The 21,472-nt window shown below is 30.5% G+C and overlaps 1 protein-coding gene across 1 annotated transcript; it reads left to right on the top strand.

Annotated features, from left to right (window-relative positions):
• Positions 1 to 1,205: 1,205 nt before the first annotated feature.
• On the top strand, positions 1,206 to 3,882 carry LOC112769734 (uncharacterized). Its single transcript, XM_025814208.1, has 4 exons — positions 1,206 to 1,216; positions 1,273 to 1,704; positions 1,811 to 2,112; positions 2,207 to 3,882. The coding sequence occupies exons 1-4, from the start codon at positions 1,206 to 1,208 to the stop codon at positions 3,880 to 3,882; spliced, it is 2,421 nt and encodes an 806-aa protein (XP_025669993.1).
• The last annotated feature ends 17,590 nt before the right edge of the window (positions 3,883 to 21,472 follow it).

The raw sequence follows: 21,472 nt of genomic DNA, 5'->3' as shown, positions 1-21,472 counted from the left end.
AACAGTTTTTAGTCGACAGCTATTCGATGATTGAGTCTGCGAGACTCAATTTCATACGTCTTGAGCAAGAAAAATTAAGATGTGAATTGTACAAGGGTTTAAAAGAAGCAGTTCTCAATGGGGAAACCACCCCGTCATCTCGAGGGAAGCATATTATCTTACCATCATCATTTACGGGAGGTCCTAGGTATATGATACAAAATTATCAAGATGCAATGGCTATTTGTAAAGTTGTGGGATACCCAGACTTATTCATAACATTTACATGCAATCCAAAATGGCCAGAGCTTGAAGATTTTTTAAGGAACAGAGAATTAAATGCAGAGGACCGACCAGACATGGTTTGTAGAGCTTTTAAAGTGAAATTAGATCAACTAATCAAAGAAATCAAGACGAAAAAAATTTTTGGAAGAGTCATTGCAGGTAAATTATTCATTCATATGTGATTTAGGCATACCAAGAAATATTGTAGGCAGATTCGAATATTGTGCATGTAAAAGTTTAATTATTCAAATAATTTTTATTTAGAGAAATAATGGTTGCTGATTATATCTGAGAAAGCATTAGAACATATATAGGGAGGACCTTAGTATCATGCCATGTTTCAATTCACGTGCTCAGTGACTTAAATCACCATTGGATGCACCATGCACGAACATATTTATTATAGTATTAGAACACATATGTTAAGGTGTGGAAGATAGTAAAACTATTACTTTTGTTTGAAATTTGCTGAAAAGTCATTTTAGTAGGGATTGAATCTATATTTTATTATTTTAATAGGCATATTAAAAAAGAAACTTTACATAGCCTCTTAAGACATTACTCCAACACTATACTCAAAATAGGATTAATAAGGTCTAACCAAATGACTTTTATTTTAATCTTTTTTGCAGTGTTATATACTATTGAGTTTCAAAAATGTGGACTTCCTCACGTTCACATACTGGTATTCTTACATCGTGATGATAAATATCCTACTGGAGAGGACATTGATCGAATTATATCTGCAGAAATTTCAGATAAGGATAAAGACCCAGAATATTATGATGCTGTGAAAAAGCACATGATGCATGGCCCATGCGGTTCTGCTAGAAAAGACTCGCCTTGCATGGAAAATGGCAAATGTATCTGACATTTCCTAAAAAGATTTGTTGAGACAACCTCAATTGATGACGATGGTTATCCAATATATAGACGTAAAGATGACGGAAAGGTAATCACCAAAATAGGTGTTGACCTTGACAATAGATATGTGGTTCCACACAATAGGTTCTTACTATTGAGATATGGGGCACACATAAATGTTGAGTGGTGTAACCAATCAAGATCAATCAAGTATTTATTCAAATACGTGAACAAAGGAAATGATCGTGTCACAGCGACTTTCTACAAAACTGCAAACGGAAATGCCGAGGAGGATGAAGTTGATGAAGTTAGCATGTATTATGACTGTAGGTACATATCTCCATGTGAGGCAGCGTGGAGAATTTTTGGATATAATATTCATTACAGAGATCCATCTGTAATTAGGCTCGGATTTCATTTGCCCAATGAGCAACCAGTGATATTCAAAGACCATGAGAACCTTGATGAGGTTGCTAGACAAGCTTCTACGAAGGAGTCGATGTTTTTGGGATGGTTTGAGGCAAACAAAGAATACCAAGAAGCCCGTTCTCTAACTTATGCAGAGTTTCCTACAAAGTTTGTTTGGAAGGCACAAGAAAGGGTTTGGGCACCACGGAAATCACATCGGTTATTGGTAGGATTTTTTTTGTGCCACCGGGGTCTGGTGAAATTTATTATTAAGACTACTCTTAAACTTTGTGAGAGGTCCTATTTCCTACGAAGAGATCAGAACCGTGGATGATGTTTTGTACGAAACATTCAGGGATGCATGCTACGCACGTGGTCTATTGGATGATGACAAAGAATACATTGATGCAATCGAGGAAGCAAGCAGTTGGGGATCTGGAGATTATTTGCGAAAGTTATTTGCAACACTACTATTTTCAAATTCAATGGCAAGACCTGAACATGTATGGGAAAATACATGGACTTTGCTTTTCGATGACATATTACATCGCCAAAGAAGAATTCTTGACAACCCAGGTAACTACAAATATTAGTTTGATTATTCTATATACTAAGTTGATAAGCTATACATTTTTGCGATGCACTTGATAAATTTATCTTACTTGCACAGACCTTACTTTGTCCGACGAAGAGCTTAAGGATTTCACCCTTATAGACATTGAGAACAAGTTGAAAAGTCACAATAAGAGTCTTAAAGATTTTCAATCTATGTCGTATCCCGATTTGGATGCATATTCAACTGATTTGATGACAATAGGAGTGAATCGGCTAATATGTGATGAGCTTTGTTATGATAGACGTAGACTCTCATATGAACACAACATTCAACTATCACAGCTAACTGATGAGCAGAAAGGTGTATACAAACAAGTTATGGATGCTGTTAACAAAAAGGAAGGTGGAGTTTTCTTCTTATATGGATATGGTGGTACAGGAAAGACATTTTTTTGGAAGACTTTAGCATCTGGGTTAAGATCCAAAGGTCAAATAGTATTGACTGTAGCATCAAGCGGAATAGCATCTTTGCTACTACCTGGTGGAAGGACAACTCATGCACGTTTTGCAATCCCCCTAAATCTTGATGAGTTTTCAACATGCAACATAAAACAAGGAAGTCCATTAGCTGATTTGCTGATTAAGACGAAGCTAATAATATGGGATGAAGCTCCTATGGTGAACAGATATTGTATAGAAGCTCTTGATAGGACAATGCGAGATATTTTGAGGTTTAACAACTCAAGAAGCGAGGAACAACTATTTGGAGGGAAGACAATTGTGTTTGGAGGAGATTTTAGACAAATATTACCCGTGATACCCAAAGGGACTAGACAGGAGATTGTAAATGCAACAATTAATTCATCATACATTTGGAATAGATGTAAGTTGATGACACTTACCAAGAACATGCGCCTACAAGGGGCAAATGGCGATCAAAGTTGTAGAGAACTAAAGGAGTTTGCAGATTGGATTTTAAGCATTGGAGATGGGAGATGTGGAAGATCTATGGATGGAGCGGACAATGTTGAAATTCCAGATGACATCCTCATAAAGGAGTGGGATGATCCCATAGTTGCTATTTGTAGAGAAATTTACCCAGAAATGATGAGCGGAATGAACTGTGATATGCAAGTTGAAGATCGAGCTATTCTCGCACCCACATTGGAGTTGGTTGATGAAATCAATAGGTACATGATGAGTTTAAACCCAATTGAAGCACAAACATATTTCAGCAGTGACAAAGCATGCCCTACGGAGAACAATAATGACATATTAGCTTTTGTCCACACTCCTGAACTCCTAAACACAATTAGGTGCTCTGGGGTGCCAAACCACGACTTAACACTTAAGGTAGGTACTCCCGTCATGTTACTTCGAAACATCGATCACTCTATAGGTTTGTGCAATGGGACCCGGATGGTTCTCACAAAGCTTGGAAAACACATATTAGAAGCTAAAAGCATCTTAGGAAAAAACGCAAGTCAAAAGGTGTTCATTCCAAGGATGACTTTAAGCCCATCCGACCATAGGATACCGTTCAAATTCCAACGCACACAATTCCCTATCATGGTATCCTATGCAATGACTATTAATAAAAGTCAAGGTCAATCGTTATCGAAAGTTGGTTTGATATTAAAAAAGCCTGTTTTTACCCATGGACAATTGTATGTTGCCGTTTCAAGGGTTACAAATAAAAAAGGTCTAAAGATACTTCTATGTCATGATGATGATAGAGTTAGGGAGACTGACAACGTGGTTTACAAAGAGGTCTTCAGAAATCTTGAATAAGAAATCACAAGTGCTCTAATTTACCAATGCATACAATGGCAGGTACATTCTATGTAACTAATAGTTAATTTTGTTTAGAGTAAAGTATCATTTTTGCCCCCAACGTTTGGGGTAAGTTCTATTTATGTCCCTAACGTTTAAATCGTCCTATTTGTATCCTTAACGTTTATAAAAGTGATTCAATGTTATCCTACTATCAATTATACTAACAAATCAGATTATATTTTTCAATTATTCTCACTTGGATGTATTCATTCTCAATTAGGTCTCACTTGGATATGTTCGATTTTAATATTATACCCACTATTTGTGTTTAGATTCAATTATGTCCCTAGAAAAGTGAATTATGTAAATGTTGTAGGAATTTGTTTCAACATTTGATGAGCTATTTTTCGGAGTAGATCATCGATTCAATCCCAGACATTTGTATTCTAACTTCAAGAAGAGATTTTTAAAACTCAAACTAAAGCGCTCATGATGTGTAATTGACGGCAGGATATCATTGAATTACTTTTACAAACATTAGGGATACAAATAGAACGATTTAAATGTTAGGGATACAAATAGAACGATTTAAACGTTAGGGACACAAATAGGATTTACCCCAAACATTGGGGACAAAAACGATACTTTACTCTTTTGTTTATTATTTATATCGCTTACATTACAAGGAATTTTTAAATCCAAAATAAGTTGTATAGTACAAACTATCATGATGCCAATGTATAGAACATATTAGCCTATTGACTCAGGAACTTTTGTCACAGGTAGTCACCATGCCAAATTAAAAGTCTAAAAATATACCTGAAACAACACGCTGTGTGTCCAACCATGGAAATAATAATGCATTGTCCATCCCAGCATATTTATTTGATATATAAACCATTGATATTGCAGGCACACACTGCATCTGGAAAAATTAAAGTTAGGAAAACATATGAATGTCTGATTAATGAATAGTATTCAACAAATAAGCATACATTTGCAAATAGTTTGATTAACAGGATTCTGATGTGTACGGAAGTGGATGGTTATTGACCTAAACACCAACTTTTGTCGTGAGGTTTCAACTGTAGTCCTTGGCAAGAACTGGAGAATAAGAACAAGGAATTCACTACGGCTTATAGGTAAGTAGCATATTTTTGCCACAAGAAGAATAGGCTAGTCAGATCAGTCAAAACAAATCAACAAGTTAACTCAAAGGAGTTTTTTTTCAGTGTATCTTTTATCAACATATCTTAATTAAGGGGATGTAGACACATTATCATGTTAGATTTTGATTTATTTAATTATTCTACTAAACACAAGCCTAAATTTTAAGTATTGGTTATACAGAAATGCATCCAGATTACAGATCAATCTTCCAATTATAATTACAACATACAATTTACATAATAACATTAAATTAAAAATAAAAATTTAAAATACCAAATAAGAAGTGCAGAACACATCTTCCATATTATCATGTTAGATTTTGATTTATTTAATTATTCTACTAAACACAAGCCTAAATTTTAAGTATTGATTATACAGAAATGCATCCAGATTACAAATCAATCTTCCAGTTGTAATTACAACATACAATTTACATAATAACATTAAATTAAAAATAAAAATTTAAAATACCATATAAGTAGTGCAGAACACATCTTCCAGAAAAATTCTATTACGCTTCAAATTAGCTTTTTGGCCAAAAGATGTGGAGGAAAAAACTGATTTCTACTACACTCTCCTGGATCCATACTCTCTCCTGGATTCATACGAGTGCAAAAGATCGAATTTCATATCAAGTGTAACTTCAGAAGTCAACAATATATACACCATCAACTCAATCAGTTTGCAAACAATTGCTCTGCTGCCAGCGGCAATTGTTCTTATAAGTGCCAGATCTGTTTTTCAAAAAGAGGGTGTTTAATGGAATAGAGAGGAGGAGTGGGTGATAATAAATCCTCATTGATGTGGGTTGGTGGTAATAATTGCTAAATGCCAAAAAAATGGATGAAGAAGATGTCATGTGTCATGCATGTGTCTTGGGGAGTTGGGGAGGGAAAAAGTTTTGGCGGTGAGAAATTTATTAATTGATTGCAAGTATTCAAATTCAAAATATATCTTCAAAAGTGACATATTTACCCCAAATTTAAACCACGAGTATTCTGCTTGCAAAAATAAAATTAAACCCAACACTTTGGTAATGTAATGCTATTTACTGTTCTTTTCCTATGGATAAATAAAAACATGTTACACATACTATGACTGAATAAAGCATTGCGGTGATTTAGTTAATGGGATTATGGGAACATGCATCATCGGCGCTATTATTATTATTATTATTATTATTAGAAAAAATTCCATTTTTTTTAAGAAATGCTAAAATTTATTTATAAAATATATACTTTTCTTTTTTATAACTTTAAAAATACTTCATTTTTAATATATTTTAATTTTTTTTGTATTAACTAACACTAATTTTACCTATTTTTCAAGGATAAATAAATTAATGGAAAAGAGGAGGTTTTTTAATGGTAGTTAATAAAAAAAATTTAAATAGATTAAAGAGGAGGTTTTTTAAAAAATATATAAAAAGAAAATATATATTTTACAAATAGAAGATAGAAGAATATTATTTTTACATCTCTTAAAGAAGGAGAATGAAATTTATTATTATTATTATTATTATTATTATTATTATTATTATAGGAGGCCTCAATGTCATATCGAGTGAGTAGTGAAAAAAAAAATATCGACCGAGGGAATATATATCCTATACCAAAAAAAAAGAAACATTATCGTTCTACTTTTTCGTATTTAATTGGGACACATTACATTATACTCAAAGTCAATATATATCAAGTGATTTAGTTAATAGTAAATATGATTCCAAAACAATGCAAACTCATATGAATTATACAACAGTATATACAATTAAGTAATTAACAAAGCATCCCGCGCGAAGCGCGGGCAGCTCACTAGTATTAGTGAAATATTGTTACTTTTTCTGACATGACACAAAACTTATTGAAGCAATAGTTTTAGGACGCCGATATCTCTCATTAGCATTTATATCTTACATGTCAATTTTATTAGAGTTGTATCAGGGTTATTATATTTCTATATATGCATCCCTTTTAAAACCATTAATGGTAAAGTCTCTACTATAGTATTTTCCTCTGTAATCAAAAGATTAGCTTTGTTCTTGCACAACTATCCACATTTTATATTATGATATATATGATTTATTTGTTTTTAATCATCAATGTAAAGTTCTGTCTTTATAATACCATTCATACTTTTGCAGAGTTTCACGCTTGATGGACAACATATTAAAAAATCTGGTATATATCCCATTCATATATATGATATAAATATCACTTGAAAAAGTAATGTTTTGATCGTGTAGAATCCTTTTGTCTTATTAATTCAGATATATTTCAAATAAGAAATACACTTAACTTACTAATCAAATACTTGTTTAATCTAACCATGTTCTAAAGAATACAGACTATTGTATAATATGAAGTTAATAGATTTAAATAGGTTGTTGAATGATGGACAATTATAAAATTGTTAACATTACGTTTTTTAGATGGTGAAACCTATCTTGGAGAGGTATATCTAAGTATATACTGAATATCTTTGCAAAACCTATCTTTTTGTTAGATGCTGAATTTCAGTCACTCAGCATAACTATTCTATTTGAAATTTTATTTACGAATGGTAAGATATACTTAGATAGTCACTTAAAATATAACATTTGGTCTGGTGGAACTGTCTTAATTAATTTTTTATTTTTGCTAATATTTCATATTTGTATATCTTATCTATATCATAATATGGACTTAGTTCTATTTCTTTTATATATATAAAATTTTCTACATATATATCGGTTATATATAACTTTTTAAAGGGATTTAAAATGACAATGGTCATTATAACCAATTTATAGTTGTACTACACTAACTTTTATTTTTGTATCCTTATCATCTTATTAAGTTTCAGCTACTAGGCTCCCATAATGCGATCCTTCCTATTTCTTAGAAGTATTCTGCCCAACTTTATTATTAGCCTTTTTATTTATCACTTGTCAATTGTTTTTATAAGTGTCAGATCTGTTTTTCAAAAAGAGGGTGTTTAATGGAATATAGAGGAGTGGGTGATAATAAATCCTTATTGATGTGGGTTGGTGGTAATAATTGCTAAATGCCAAAAAAATGGATGAAGAAGATGTCATGTGTCATGCATGTGTCTTGGGGAGTTGGAGAGGGAAAAAGTTTTGGCGGTGAGAAATTTATTAATTGATTGCAAGTATTCAAATTCAAAATTTATCTTCAAAAGTGACATATTTACCCCAAATTTAAACCACGAGTATTCTGCTTGCAAAAATAAAATTAAACCCAACACTTTGGTAATGTAATGCTATTTACCGTTCTTTTCCTATGGATAAATAAAAACATGTTCCACATACTATGACTGAATAAAGCATTGCGGTGATTTAGTTAATGGGATTATGGGAACATGCATCATCGGCGCTATTATTATTATTATTATTAGAAAAAATTCCATTTTTTTTAAGAAATGCTAAAATTTATTTATAAAATATATACTTTTCTTTTTTATAACTTTAAAAATACTTCATTTTTAATATATTTTAATTTTTTTTGTATTAACTAACACTAATTTTACCTATTTTTCAAGGATAAATAAATTAATGAAAAAGAGGAGGTTTTTTAATGGTAGTTAATAAAAAAATTTTAAATAGATTAAAGAGGAGGTTTTTTAAAAAATATATAAAAAGAAAATATATATTTTACAAATAGAAGATAGAAGAATATTATTTTTACATCTCTTAAAGAAGGAGAATGAAATTTATTATTATTATTATTATTATTATTATTATTATTATTATTATTATTATTATTATTATAGGAGGCCTCAATGTCATATCGAGTGAGTAGTGAAAAAAAAAATATCAACCGAGGGAATATATATCCTATACAAAAAAAAAAGAAATATTATCGTTCTACTTTTTCGTATTTAATTGGGACACATTACATTATACTCAAAGTCAATATATATCAAATGATTTAGTTAATAGTAAATATGATTCCAAAACAATGCAAACTCATATGAATTATACAACAGTATATACAATTAAGTAATTAACAAAGCATCCCGCGCGAAGCGCGGGCAGCTCACTAGTATTAGTGAAATATTGTTACTTTTTCTGACATGACACAAAACTTATTGAAGCAATAGTTTTAGGACACCGATATCTCTCATTAGCATTTATATCTTACATGTCAATTTTATTAGAGTTGTATCAGGGTTATTATATTTCTATATATGCATCCCTTTTAAAACCATTAATGGTAAAGTCTCTACTATAGTATTTTCCTCTGTAATCAAAAGATTAGCTTTGTTCTTGCACAACTATCCACATTTTATATTATGATATATATGATTTATTTGTTTTTAATCATCAATGTAAAGTTCTGTCTTTATAATACCATTCATACTTTTGCAGAGTTTCACGCTTGATGGACAACATATTAAAAAATCTGGTATATATCCCATTCATATATATGATATAAATATCACTTGAAAAAGTAATGTTTTGATCGTGTAGAATCCTTTTGTCTTATTAATTCTGATATATTTCAAATAAGAAATACACTTAACTTACTAATCAAATACTTGTTTAATCTAACCATGTTCTAAAGAATACAGACTATTGTATAATATGAAGTTAATAGATTTAAATAGGTTGTTGAATGATGGACAATTATAAAATTGTTAACATTACGTTTTTTAGATGGTGAAACCTATCTTGGAGAGGTATATCTAAGTATATACTGAATATCTTTGCAAAACCTATCTTTTTGTTAGATGCTGAATTTCAGTCACTCAGCATAACTATTCTATTTGAAGTTTTATTTACGAATGGTAAGATATACGTAGATAGTCACTTAAAATATAACATTTGGTCTGGTGGAACTGTCTTAATTAATTTTTTATTTTTGCTAATATTTTATATTTGTATATCTTATCTATATCATAATATGGACTTAGTTCTATTTCTTTTAGATATATAAAATTTTCTACATATATATCGGTTATATATAACTTTTTAAAGGGATTTAAAATGACAATGGTCATTATAACCAATTTATAGTTGTACTACACTAACTTTTATTTTTGTATCCTTATCATCTTATTAAGTTTCAGCTACTAGGCTCCCATAATGCGATCCTTCCTATTTCTTAGAAGTATTCTGCCCAACTTTATTATTAGCCTTTTTATTTATCACTTGTCAATTGTTTTTATAAGTGTCAGATCTGTTTTTCAAAAAGAGGGTGTTTAATGGAATAGAGAGGAGTGGGTGATAATAAATCCTTATTGATGTGGGTTGGTGGTAATAATTGCTAAATGCCAAAAAAATGGATGAAGAAGATGTCATGTGTCATGCATGTGTCTTGGGGAGTTGGAGAGGGAAAAAGTTTTGGCGGTGAGAAATTTATTAATTGATTGCAAGTATTCAAATTCAAAATTTATCTTCAAAAGTGACATATTTACCCCAAATTTAAACCACGAGTATTCTGCTTGCAAAAATAAAATTAAACCCAACACTTTGGTAATGTAATGCTATTTACTGTTCTTTTCCTATGGATAAATAAAAACATGTTCCACATACTATGACTGAATAAAGCATTGCGGTGATTTAGTTAATGGGATTATGGGAACATGCATCATCGGCGCTATTATTATTATTATTAGAAAAAATTCCATTTTTTTTAAGAAATGCTAAAATTTATTTATAAAATATATACTTTTTTTTATAACTTTAAAAATACTTCATTTTTAATATATTTTAATTTTTTTTTGTATTAACTAACACTAATTTTACCTATTTTTCAAGGATAAATAAATTAATGAAAAAGATGAGGTTTTTTAATGGTAGTTAATAAAAAAATTTTAAATAGATTAAAGAGGAGGTTTTTTAAAAAATATATAAAAAGAAAATATATATTTTACAAATAGAAGATAGAAGAATATTATTTTTACATCTCTTAAAGAAGGAGAATGAAATTTATTATTATTATTATTATTATTATTATTATTATTATTATTATTATTATTATTATTATTATAGGAGGCCTCAATGTCATATCGAGTGAGTAGTGAAAAAAAAATATCGACCGAGGGAATATATATCCTATACCAAAAAAAAAGAAACATTATCGTTCTACTTTTTCGTATTTAATTGGGACACATTACATTATATTCAAAGTCAATATATATCAAGTGATTTAGTTAATAGTAAATATGATTCCAAAACAATTCAAACTCATATGAATTATACAACAGTATATACAATTAAGTAATTAACAAAGCATCCCGCGCGAAGCGCGGGCAGCTCACTAGTATTAGTGAAATATTGTTACTTTTTCTGACATGACACAAAACTTATTGAAGCAATAGTTTTAGGACACCGATATCTCTCATTAGCATTTATATCTTCCATGTCAATTTTATTAGAGTTGTATCAGGGTTATTATATTTCTATATATGCATCCCTTTTAAAACCATTAATGGTAAAGTCTCTACTATAGTATTTTCCTCTGTAATCAAAAGATTAGCTTTGTTCTTGCACAACTATCCACATTTTATATTATGATATATATGATTTATTTGTTTTTAATCATCAATGTAAAGTTCTGTCTTTATAATACCATTCATATTTTTGCAGAGTTTCACGCTTGATGGACAACATATTAAAAAATCTGGTATATATCCCATTCATATATATGATATAAATATCACTTGAAAAAGTAATGTTTTGATCGTGTAGAATCCTTTTGTCTTATTAATTCTGATATATTTCAAATAAGAAATACACTTAACTTACTAATCAAATACTTGTTTAATCTAACCATGTTCTAAAGAATACAGACTATTGTATAATATGAAGTTAATAGATTTAAATAGGTTGTTGAATGATGGACAATTATAAAATTGTTAACATTACGTTTTTTAGATGGTGAAACCTATCTTGGAGAGGTATATCTAAGTATATACTGAATATCTTTGCAAAACCTATCTTTTTGTTAGATGCTGAATTTCAGTCACTTAGCATAACTATTCTATTTGAAGTTTTATTTACGAATGGTAAGATATACTTAGATAGTCACTTAAAATATAACATTTGGTCTGGTGGAACTGTCTTAATTAATTTTTTATTTTTGCTAATATTTCATATTTGTATATCTTATCTATATCATAATATGGACTTAGTTCTATTTCTTTTAGATATATAAAATTTTCTACATATATATCGGTTATATATAACTTTTTAAAGGGATTTAAAATGACAATGGTCATTATAACCAATTTATAGTTGTACTACACTAACTTTTATTTTTGTATCCTTATCATCTTATTAAGTTTCAGCTACTAGGCTCCCATAATGCGATCCTTCCTATTTCTTAGAAGTATTCTGCCCAACTTTATTATTAGCTTTTTTATTTATCACTTGTATCTAAAATTTATTCAATCTTTATTCAACTTAATCCTTAGAGTTTATTAACATATTTAATTGGACACAAATTCATACTTATGACCATCAAAATAATTTCAATAATTTTAATGAAAAACACTAACTTTTTCTTTTTGCTCGTCACACAGTTACCATTATAAGCTAATATCCTATAGGCCTATACAATAACCCCAAATCTATATCTATAATTATGTAAACTCTTGAATAGTTCTGTAAGTAATGCCTGTTCTCAAACTATTATGATATAACAAATTCGACAGAATCTTCTTGACTCATCTTGTCTTCGGTTGCAATATCTTTCCTATCATAGTTCAACTTTGAATTAAACAAAACTTATAGAGTAACCATAATATAATAGTACCTAAGTTTACCTTTTGATGGCAAAAAAGTCTTTTAATATTTTTTAAGTATTTTTTAATTATTTTGATAGTATGAAGAATTATCCAATAACTATAAAATGAAAGTAGTTAAGTATATCTTTAGTTAATTATAGATATTTTCAATAATTTTTTCACAGTTTTTTAAATTTTTAAGCATTTGCTTGTACACTCACAAATATATTGGCATCATATAATGGCAATGTTTCATATTCAAACTTCTAATTTTATATATCACCTAATTTTCAAAAACATATTTATTTGGTTTGGTTTTAGACTTTTCCGTTTCTTATCTATTAAGTTTTTAAATTAGTTTTAAAAAATATTGACTTTAATATAGTCTTTTATTGCTGGTCATCAAACAATCTACATACTTCTATTGGGACACACATTATACGTCTTTATGTGATTATACAGTTTCTATTATAGATCATCGAAGAAAGTTTATGTACAATAACCCAAAATGTGCACCTTCACTCATATATACTTTGTTAAAAATTAGTCAATTTTTCTCTTATAATAATATAACATGTTTCTACAATGGCATTGTCAAGTTCAATCTTTTTCATTTCAGAGTTGTCCAATTTTTAATATAAGCTTTTTTTATCCTTCTATTGACTTTAGGGTTTATGTCTCCTATAATTTAAATTAAAAAGAAGTTTCAGAATCATATTTAGAGGATCAACTTACTAGTAATGTTTTGACCAAATCTATTTGAATCGTTTTTTAGTCTCTCAACATGTGCGGTGTTTCTTCCTAATGTCCAGACCTTAATTTTTTCTTTATTTTTTAATTTGCCAATAATGGCAAAAGTACCCCTCTGATCTAGTCCAGTCTATGTTATCACATTTGACTCTATATTAATAACTAAACGTGACCATGATCTTTTTTAAAAAGGCAAACAATCCATCATTTTGCACATTAGACACAACAAAATTACTTTTTTAACTGGTCATTTGACAGTTTCTATTGCACGCTAATTAAGTATTTTCATATAAAATAATCCAAAATATACACCTTTAATCATCTATACTTGCTATTTTTATTTTACAAGTAATCTCTGTTCCAATACTATTATAGTATAACAAATTCTATAGCCTTCTTAAGACTCATCCTTACTTCAGCCTTTATCTTTCTTAAGTTGAATACTTCTTACTTATAATAAATAAAAAAATTTGCCTTGTATCCATAATGACATTGTCAACTTCAACATTTTTGAACTAAAAAATGTCCAAATTTTAAAATAAGCTTTCTCTCTTACCTTCTCTTGCACTCAGCAATTATCTCTCCTATGATTCAAAATATTATATAATTCAAATGCATCTATAGAGATTCGATCATGATCCATATTTTTTCAATAACTAAATTATTTCTTGCCTCTCCTGCATCTTGTCTTGCATATTCTTATTTGCTTTTTATCACTTTTGCTTATCTGCACAGACATTTATGTGAGAGTAGACTCTCTTTTTTTTTTTTACAAAAAAAACTCCATATTTAGACCCTAATTCTTCACTTGTTTTTCAATTTGCCGATAATGACAAAAGTATCCATTTGATCTAGCTCAATCTATGTTATCACATTTGGCTCTATATTAATAACCAAACGTGATAATGATATTTTTTAAAGATAGACAATCCATCTTTTCACATTAGACAACACAATAAATTTTTTAATTGGTCATTTGATAGTTTTTACTGCAATCTAGTTAAATATTTTCATATAAAACAACCCCAAATGTATACATTTAATCATCTATAATATCTATTCGTATTTTGGAAGTAATTCTTGCTTCAATAATATTATTGTATAACCAATTTTATAGCCTTCTTAGGACTCATCTTTGCTTTAGGCTTTATTTTTCTCAGATTGAATACTTCTTGCTTATACTAAATAAGAAAATTTGTCTTATATACATAATGACATTGTCAACTTCAACCTTTTCAAACTTTGAAATTTTAAGATTTTAAAATAAGCTTTCTCTGTTGCATTTAGCGATTATATATCCTATAATTTAAATTATTATACAATTCCAATGCATCTTTAAGGGCTCGATAATGATCTAAATTTTTTCAATAACTCTCTTAAATATATATTTCTTTCCTCTTCTGCACTATGTGTTGCAGACTCTTATTTGCTTTTTTTTTTTATCACTTTTGATTATCGGCACAGACATCTATTAAAAAGAAACTTTTTTTTTATTGTTAGCAAATGAAATCCATATTTAGATCTATAATCATATTTATTCTGTTTTCAACATTTGCAAGTAATGTCCACTTCCACACTATTATGATACACTGAATTCTCTAGTCTCTTCACGACTCATTTTGGCTATTGGAATTTTTCCTCTAACGTGACATTCCTTCATCACCAAATACAGTCACTCTTGTATCCTAGATGTCAAATTTTCTATTACATATCTCTCTCTTATATACTCTATTGCTTTGAGGTCTCATAAAATTTTTTCAGGACAATATTTGATTTTTTTTAACTTTCTAACATATCCAATATAATTTGTCAATGCATATCATCAGAATAGTTAGGACTGGCTCAAAAAAAGTTAGAGCTCCATAATGACTCAAGACGTACTTTCTTCCACTCATATTTAAACTTTTTTTATATAAATGCACATTGATTTTAATCCTTAGTTGATCCCATACAACTGTATATCACATTGAATCCATACCATAGAAAGAAGTGTATAAAATATATTTTAATATAATACAAATTGAATTCATTCCTTTCAAAATTATTTTACCTTTTCTATGTTCGTGAATAATACCAATTCACTACCAAATTTTGTCAAATTCAAATTCAGACCCGTGTATATACAATATGGTATATATATGCTATTTGATTCTATATCTTGAGATTATTATTAATATCCATCTAATATTGATATTATTATTAATATCTTTCTAATATTATTAATATATATGCTAGTTAATTCCTACTCTTTTTTGGTAAGTCAAAATATCACAATCATATAACTAGCTATTCATGTAATAATCAATAGCGATGATATTCCAAGGCAACACGTTTAATACCAAAATACTAATCCAAAACATAGACAATATGCAAAGCTTTCTAGCCTTAGTAACTAACTAATGAAATCCAAATACATACCATAAGTTCAAAGCTCTCTACCAATCAAATTAGTCATTCAAAATAACCAAAGTACAAAATATTTCCAGCAAATACTGTCAAACAATCAATATTCTCCATCCCCCGTCTGAACCTTTTGTCGCTTCCATCCTTTCCTGCTGAATTTGTTAGTTGATAACTGACCATCTTCATCAGTCTCATTCACAAATTGGGAGACACACTTCAAGCTGTTGGGAAGTTCTTTTTGCTGGTGTTTTACACTTGAGGCTTGAAATAGATTCCTCTATAACATCCTAGATAAAGATAGATATAACAGACCATAAACATCAACACATACATGCATAATTTTTATGTAAACATATCATGAAGGCATAAGCTATTTTTGAAAAGCGACGAATACTCCACCACATACCAGATTATACTCAGGATCACAATCATTCTCGAGATTAACAACATCCCCTGAAACATGCACCAAGTTGCTACACCCACCTTCCTACCCAAAATCCACCATATTTCTTAGTTATAGATTATAAGCATAATCTCAAATGGAAAGCAATATAAAATAGTTTAGCAAATAAACAATAATTGGACATACAGTGTTGTTAGTGAATGGTTCAGTTGATAGCACACTTTGCGTGTTCTTTTCAATAATCTCTTCATCATCACATATTTTCATCACAGTATAAATATGGACAAACTGTTTTATATTCGCAAACTTTACATTTAGCTTAAGTAGCAGTTTTTTGTCTATTATGTTATTAAGAGTGGATGGATACTCATTATCACCGTCGGACTGCACAAATATACATTACTCAGCCAAACTTTTTATATACTATTTTGACTAACTATTTCGAATTAAGCAAGATGTACCTCTTGCTCCCTAATCTACTCTGCTTGCATACTGCACAACTGCACCATTTCTCTATCCCAAAGTAGTAAACTAATGCTTCCAGTACCATTATACACCATCACTTCAATCTTGAACCTGTTATTCATCCTCAGCAATAAGGAAACAAATAATATATAATTTAAGTTAGCCATTATTTGCTTGAATCTGATTATATATTCATAATTAATTAACACTTTTAGGATGAGAATGGTTTGTAGGAACATAGCCATAAATGTCACCTGAGTGCATCACTTCCATGGATGTGGCCACACTTGCCACACTCCTCATATTTATCTCCAATGGGAGTATCCACTTTCTTCAGACAGTTTCTACATGACTTGTAATACCAATCTTTCTTACCAACGTTAATAGCAACAATGGTTCCAGCAATTCAAGCGGGTCCTTCCTACAAAATATTAGTTTATGAAAAAAAAACTATCTTCCTAAATCTTGAAAATAGCATCACATAGTGAAAGTATTTACCTTTTCACAGTTAAGCACTTGTTCAATAGTTTTCATTGCTATATCACCTTGTGTTAGTTCATCAACAGCAGACCATCCGCTTTGTGATGAGTTCTGGCTAATCCTGACTGAAGAAGTTGCTGGTGCATCACTAAATAACCTAGAACAGATTTAAAAAATTAGTTTCCTTGATTTAATTATTTTATTATAAGAAATTGAATATTCCAGTAACTAATTATTATATGAATATGCATATATTTTTTTATATTGATGGAACCTTTTTAATTCACTTTATCTATCTATCAATCGGTCCACATATGTATGTATAAACCCTTTTGGTACAACTCATGCTTATGAACTTGCATATAGTTTCTTTTTTTTTTTATGAGCCTCAAGCACCACAACAAAATGGCAAGCATTAAAAATACATAACAGAATTATGGCTCTACGAACCTGCTCCTAAAAGTCTCAATCTCTTTTAGCTGTGAGTTAATGTGAATCTTTGACACCTCAAAGTGGCTTTGTAGAGAAGTTTATCCTGTATTTTGACATTATGATATATTGGTAAAAAACATACTTGAACAAATATTTTCATAACACAGATTAATGTAAAACAATCATGCAGGATATACCATTCCTGTAACACCCTAACTTTTAGTACCTCATGATCGCACTAAAAGCTCAGGCGTTACTTACTTCTAAACCTTTTTATTCAATACTATCTTTATTTAATATTGAGCCTTCGTGAATACGAACTGATACTTTAATTAAGAAATCAAAAAGAGACTTTGTTTTAAATCATTTAACCATAAAAGTATATATTCACATAGCTTTATATACATAGACTTATTTATATTTATATTTTCAAAATTGTAGATCGTTACAATTCCACCGTATAGCCTTGATGAATTGTAGCAGAACAATCACAGGTTCCCCTGTTCCAGCCTCAAGATGTGGGAGTATTTGATTAACCATCTTTCCGAACAAAATGCAGTCAATCTTGTTGTGCCTATAAAAAAAATTACCAAATCAGGTGAGAGATGCATCCCAAGTGTTTTGCAAATGAAAAAAAAAATCACCAAAAAAATTGTAATAAGAATATAGCAAAGTTAATGTATGTAATATATACTCTAAGTCTTCCAAAACAACTATCAAATGTTTAGTCTCTTTTCCCTTAGTGATAAGCAAGTCCCTGGAGTCCTCTTTACTAACCACCTCCGCAATCACATCTTCAAAAAAAAAAAAGGAAAGGAACATTAAAATGTACCCTGAACATTCCAACTGTATAAATAGAAAGATTATTTATATCGATTAGGAGTGGAACATACCAAATAAATCGCTCTGTTGATTCTTATCAGTGTTGAGAATCTCAACTATGGTTCTGAATCTAAAGGCTTCTAGCGAAAAGCTTAGTTCTTGAATATGATTTACTGTTGTCCTATGTGAAAATGTCAGTATCCACTAATTTGGGATTGTTTGTGCTATTCTGTGTTCTTTACAACAATAAAATTGTTCATGGCATACATTTGGAACTGAACAATCAAACCACTCCACTTTTGGACCAGTGCCTTAGGTATTGAAGTAATCATCCTATTCCCCTAGCATTTTACAAAAATACAAAAAACGGTATGAATAAGACACTCTAGGTAAATAATTTTTATTTTTTTAAATGCTCTACATATGTAAAATACTTACCTTACTATCTTGCAAGATCATCTCAATACTTTGCACTTCTTTCTCGTTAAACTTGCTTGGAAGTTTTCATATCCTAATGACATAAATTTTGAAGCTCCACCAAAACTTCTTTGTATTAATATCACCTAGATAGTCATAAAATTCCGTCATCTTAATGAGATTTTTGTTTTTAGATCACCAAATGATATACTCTCTCTTACTCCGACAAAGGATCTAATTTTTTTGTAAACAAATCAAAGTGAATGTATGCGTGTATATATATAAGCACATTTGAAAGTCACCAAAAAAATATAAGCACATTTGAAAGAAAACGTTGTTGACAACTAGAAATTTTTTATCCATCAAATTTTGTGTTAGTTGTCCTCATTTGAGTGCATTTGAGATAAAAAAAAAAAAATATTTTGTACATGTGTCAACCATTGAAATATGGCACTTGTCGATTATTGGGACTTCTCCTTTTATATATAAAGGAGATTTTTTTGTCTACTTATATAATTTTAATAGATAGATGTAATACTAATAAATACAAAAATGGTTAAAATAAAAAATATTTTAATCTTTTAACTGCGTGCTCTTCTATCAGAAAAAATTAGACATTTTTTGAAAATGGATTTTTTTATTTAATAAAAAAACCTATTTCTACTAAGAAAAATTTTAATTAAATGTAAAAAGTTGTCAATCAGAATTTTTCAATAATACTTTTTTGATAATTTTAATTAAAATTTACTATTTAATATCATAAAATTTTGACTACTTTCTTAAAAAGCAAAAATAAAAAAAATAAATACCACATCTGTCCCAAAAATCTAAATTAAGTATTTTAGTTCTAATAAATTTTTATTATTTTAAAAGTATTATTAATTAATCTCTTTACAAGAAAGATAAATTTATTTTATAATAAGATTTTTTAAGATTTAATTATTAAAAAATTATTTATTTAATACAAATATTAAGAGTTATGAAAAATTACTCTGTATAGAAAGTTTAGAAACCGCACTACCATAACCAAGATTTTGAAAACCAGTTCGAATCGGTTGGTCAAACCGATCGAACCGCAAACCGATGGAAAAAACGACTCGGACAAATGCTAAAACCGACAGTTTCAAAAATCGGTATTAGACCATCGAATCGGTCGGTCGAACCGAACCGAATCCGGCTGATTTTCTGAATTTTTGCCAAAACGGCGCCACTTGGATTGAGGAACCCTAACCATTACGGCATTACCCAACCCTCACTCCAAAACGGCAAAATGCGCAGCACTCCCCCATCACCCTTGACCTTGAGTTGCTCCTTCCTCTCATCGTCATCAAGCTCCTCCCTCACTCCCTGACTTCCGTCCAACCACCGGCTTGCTACTGCTGCCATCGCAACTTCGAGCTTTGAAGTCACCGTCGCAACTTTCTTTCCCTCCATCGTGCAACCATCATTTGAGCTTCAAAACCACTGTCACCGGTCTCGCCTCCTACCTCCATCCCGCAGCTACTGTTCTGCTAGCGCCAACTCTGTTCTACCGGTCAGCCCTTCGGATTATATACTCTTTCTGTGTGAGAACTTATTTAAAATTTTATACACAAATCTCATCTATGAAACATTCTCCCCCATCTTGATTCTGTTAACATACTCACCCTAAGTTTTATGCATGAATGCAAATTATAGCGACATAACATGTATAACTTTCCTTATAATCAGGTGAGTGCGACAGGAAGGAAGTCACATCCAGTACGTCCTGGCATGTTTCTTGAGACCGTCTCCAGGTTAATGTCAAAGTTATGCTTGTTACATTTTATTCCTTTGTACGAAGTAAATTGGACTAAGATGATATCTTTTATGCACTCTTTTATTGTTGTTGTTGTCTACAGTGAATTTGAAGTGTCGCGGGTTTTACCCATGGTCTTGAAAATCGGAGCGGACCGGCCGGTCGAACTAGTTCAACCTGGAACCGGCAATAAAATGATCCGGTCCAATACTTATAACCGTTGGAAAGAAAACCGCTTGAAAACCACTGAACTGGCCGGTTCGAATAAAACGACGCAAATAAAAAAAAAGAAAAAAAAAAAACAAAAGCAGAACCATTCGTGAACCAACCCTCCCCCCTTTCTTCCCCAATCATTCGTGCACTCCCTGGAGACCTCTGAAGCCAAGGAAAACCCTAGCCCTTCATCGCCGCCACCGTCCCCAGGTCCTCAGCGCCGCCGTTGCTTCCTCTTCCCCATGTCGTTTTCATCTTCGCTGGCATGTCGTTTTCATCTTCCTCTTCCCCAGGTAGCTCGGCACGTCGTTTTTATCTTCGCTAGCTTCTCGGCACGGAACCCAGGTTAGTGGCCTTGCTTTCAATTCTTCGCCTCCGCTTCTTCCTTTTAATTTCTGAATGTTCGGTCTTCTTCTTCGTTTGAAGTTCTGAAATTGTTATTCAATTTTTGTTCCATTTTTTTTTGTAATGTGTTGTAAATTTTAATTGTCTGCTACTGATGGCTGTAAATTTTTTTTTTCAAATTTACTGATGGCTCGATGGCT

This window comes from Arachis hypogaea, chromosome 18 (assembly GCF_003086295.3).
Source record: "Arachis hypogaea cultivar Tifrunner chromosome 18, arahy.Tifrunner.gnm2.J5K5, whole genome shotgun sequence".
Taxonomy (NCBI): domain Eukaryota; kingdom Viridiplantae; phylum Streptophyta; class Magnoliopsida; order Fabales; family Fabaceae; genus Arachis; species Arachis hypogaea.
Note: the sequence above shows the minus strand (reverse complement) of the source record. Positions and strands in the feature narration are given on the sequence as shown.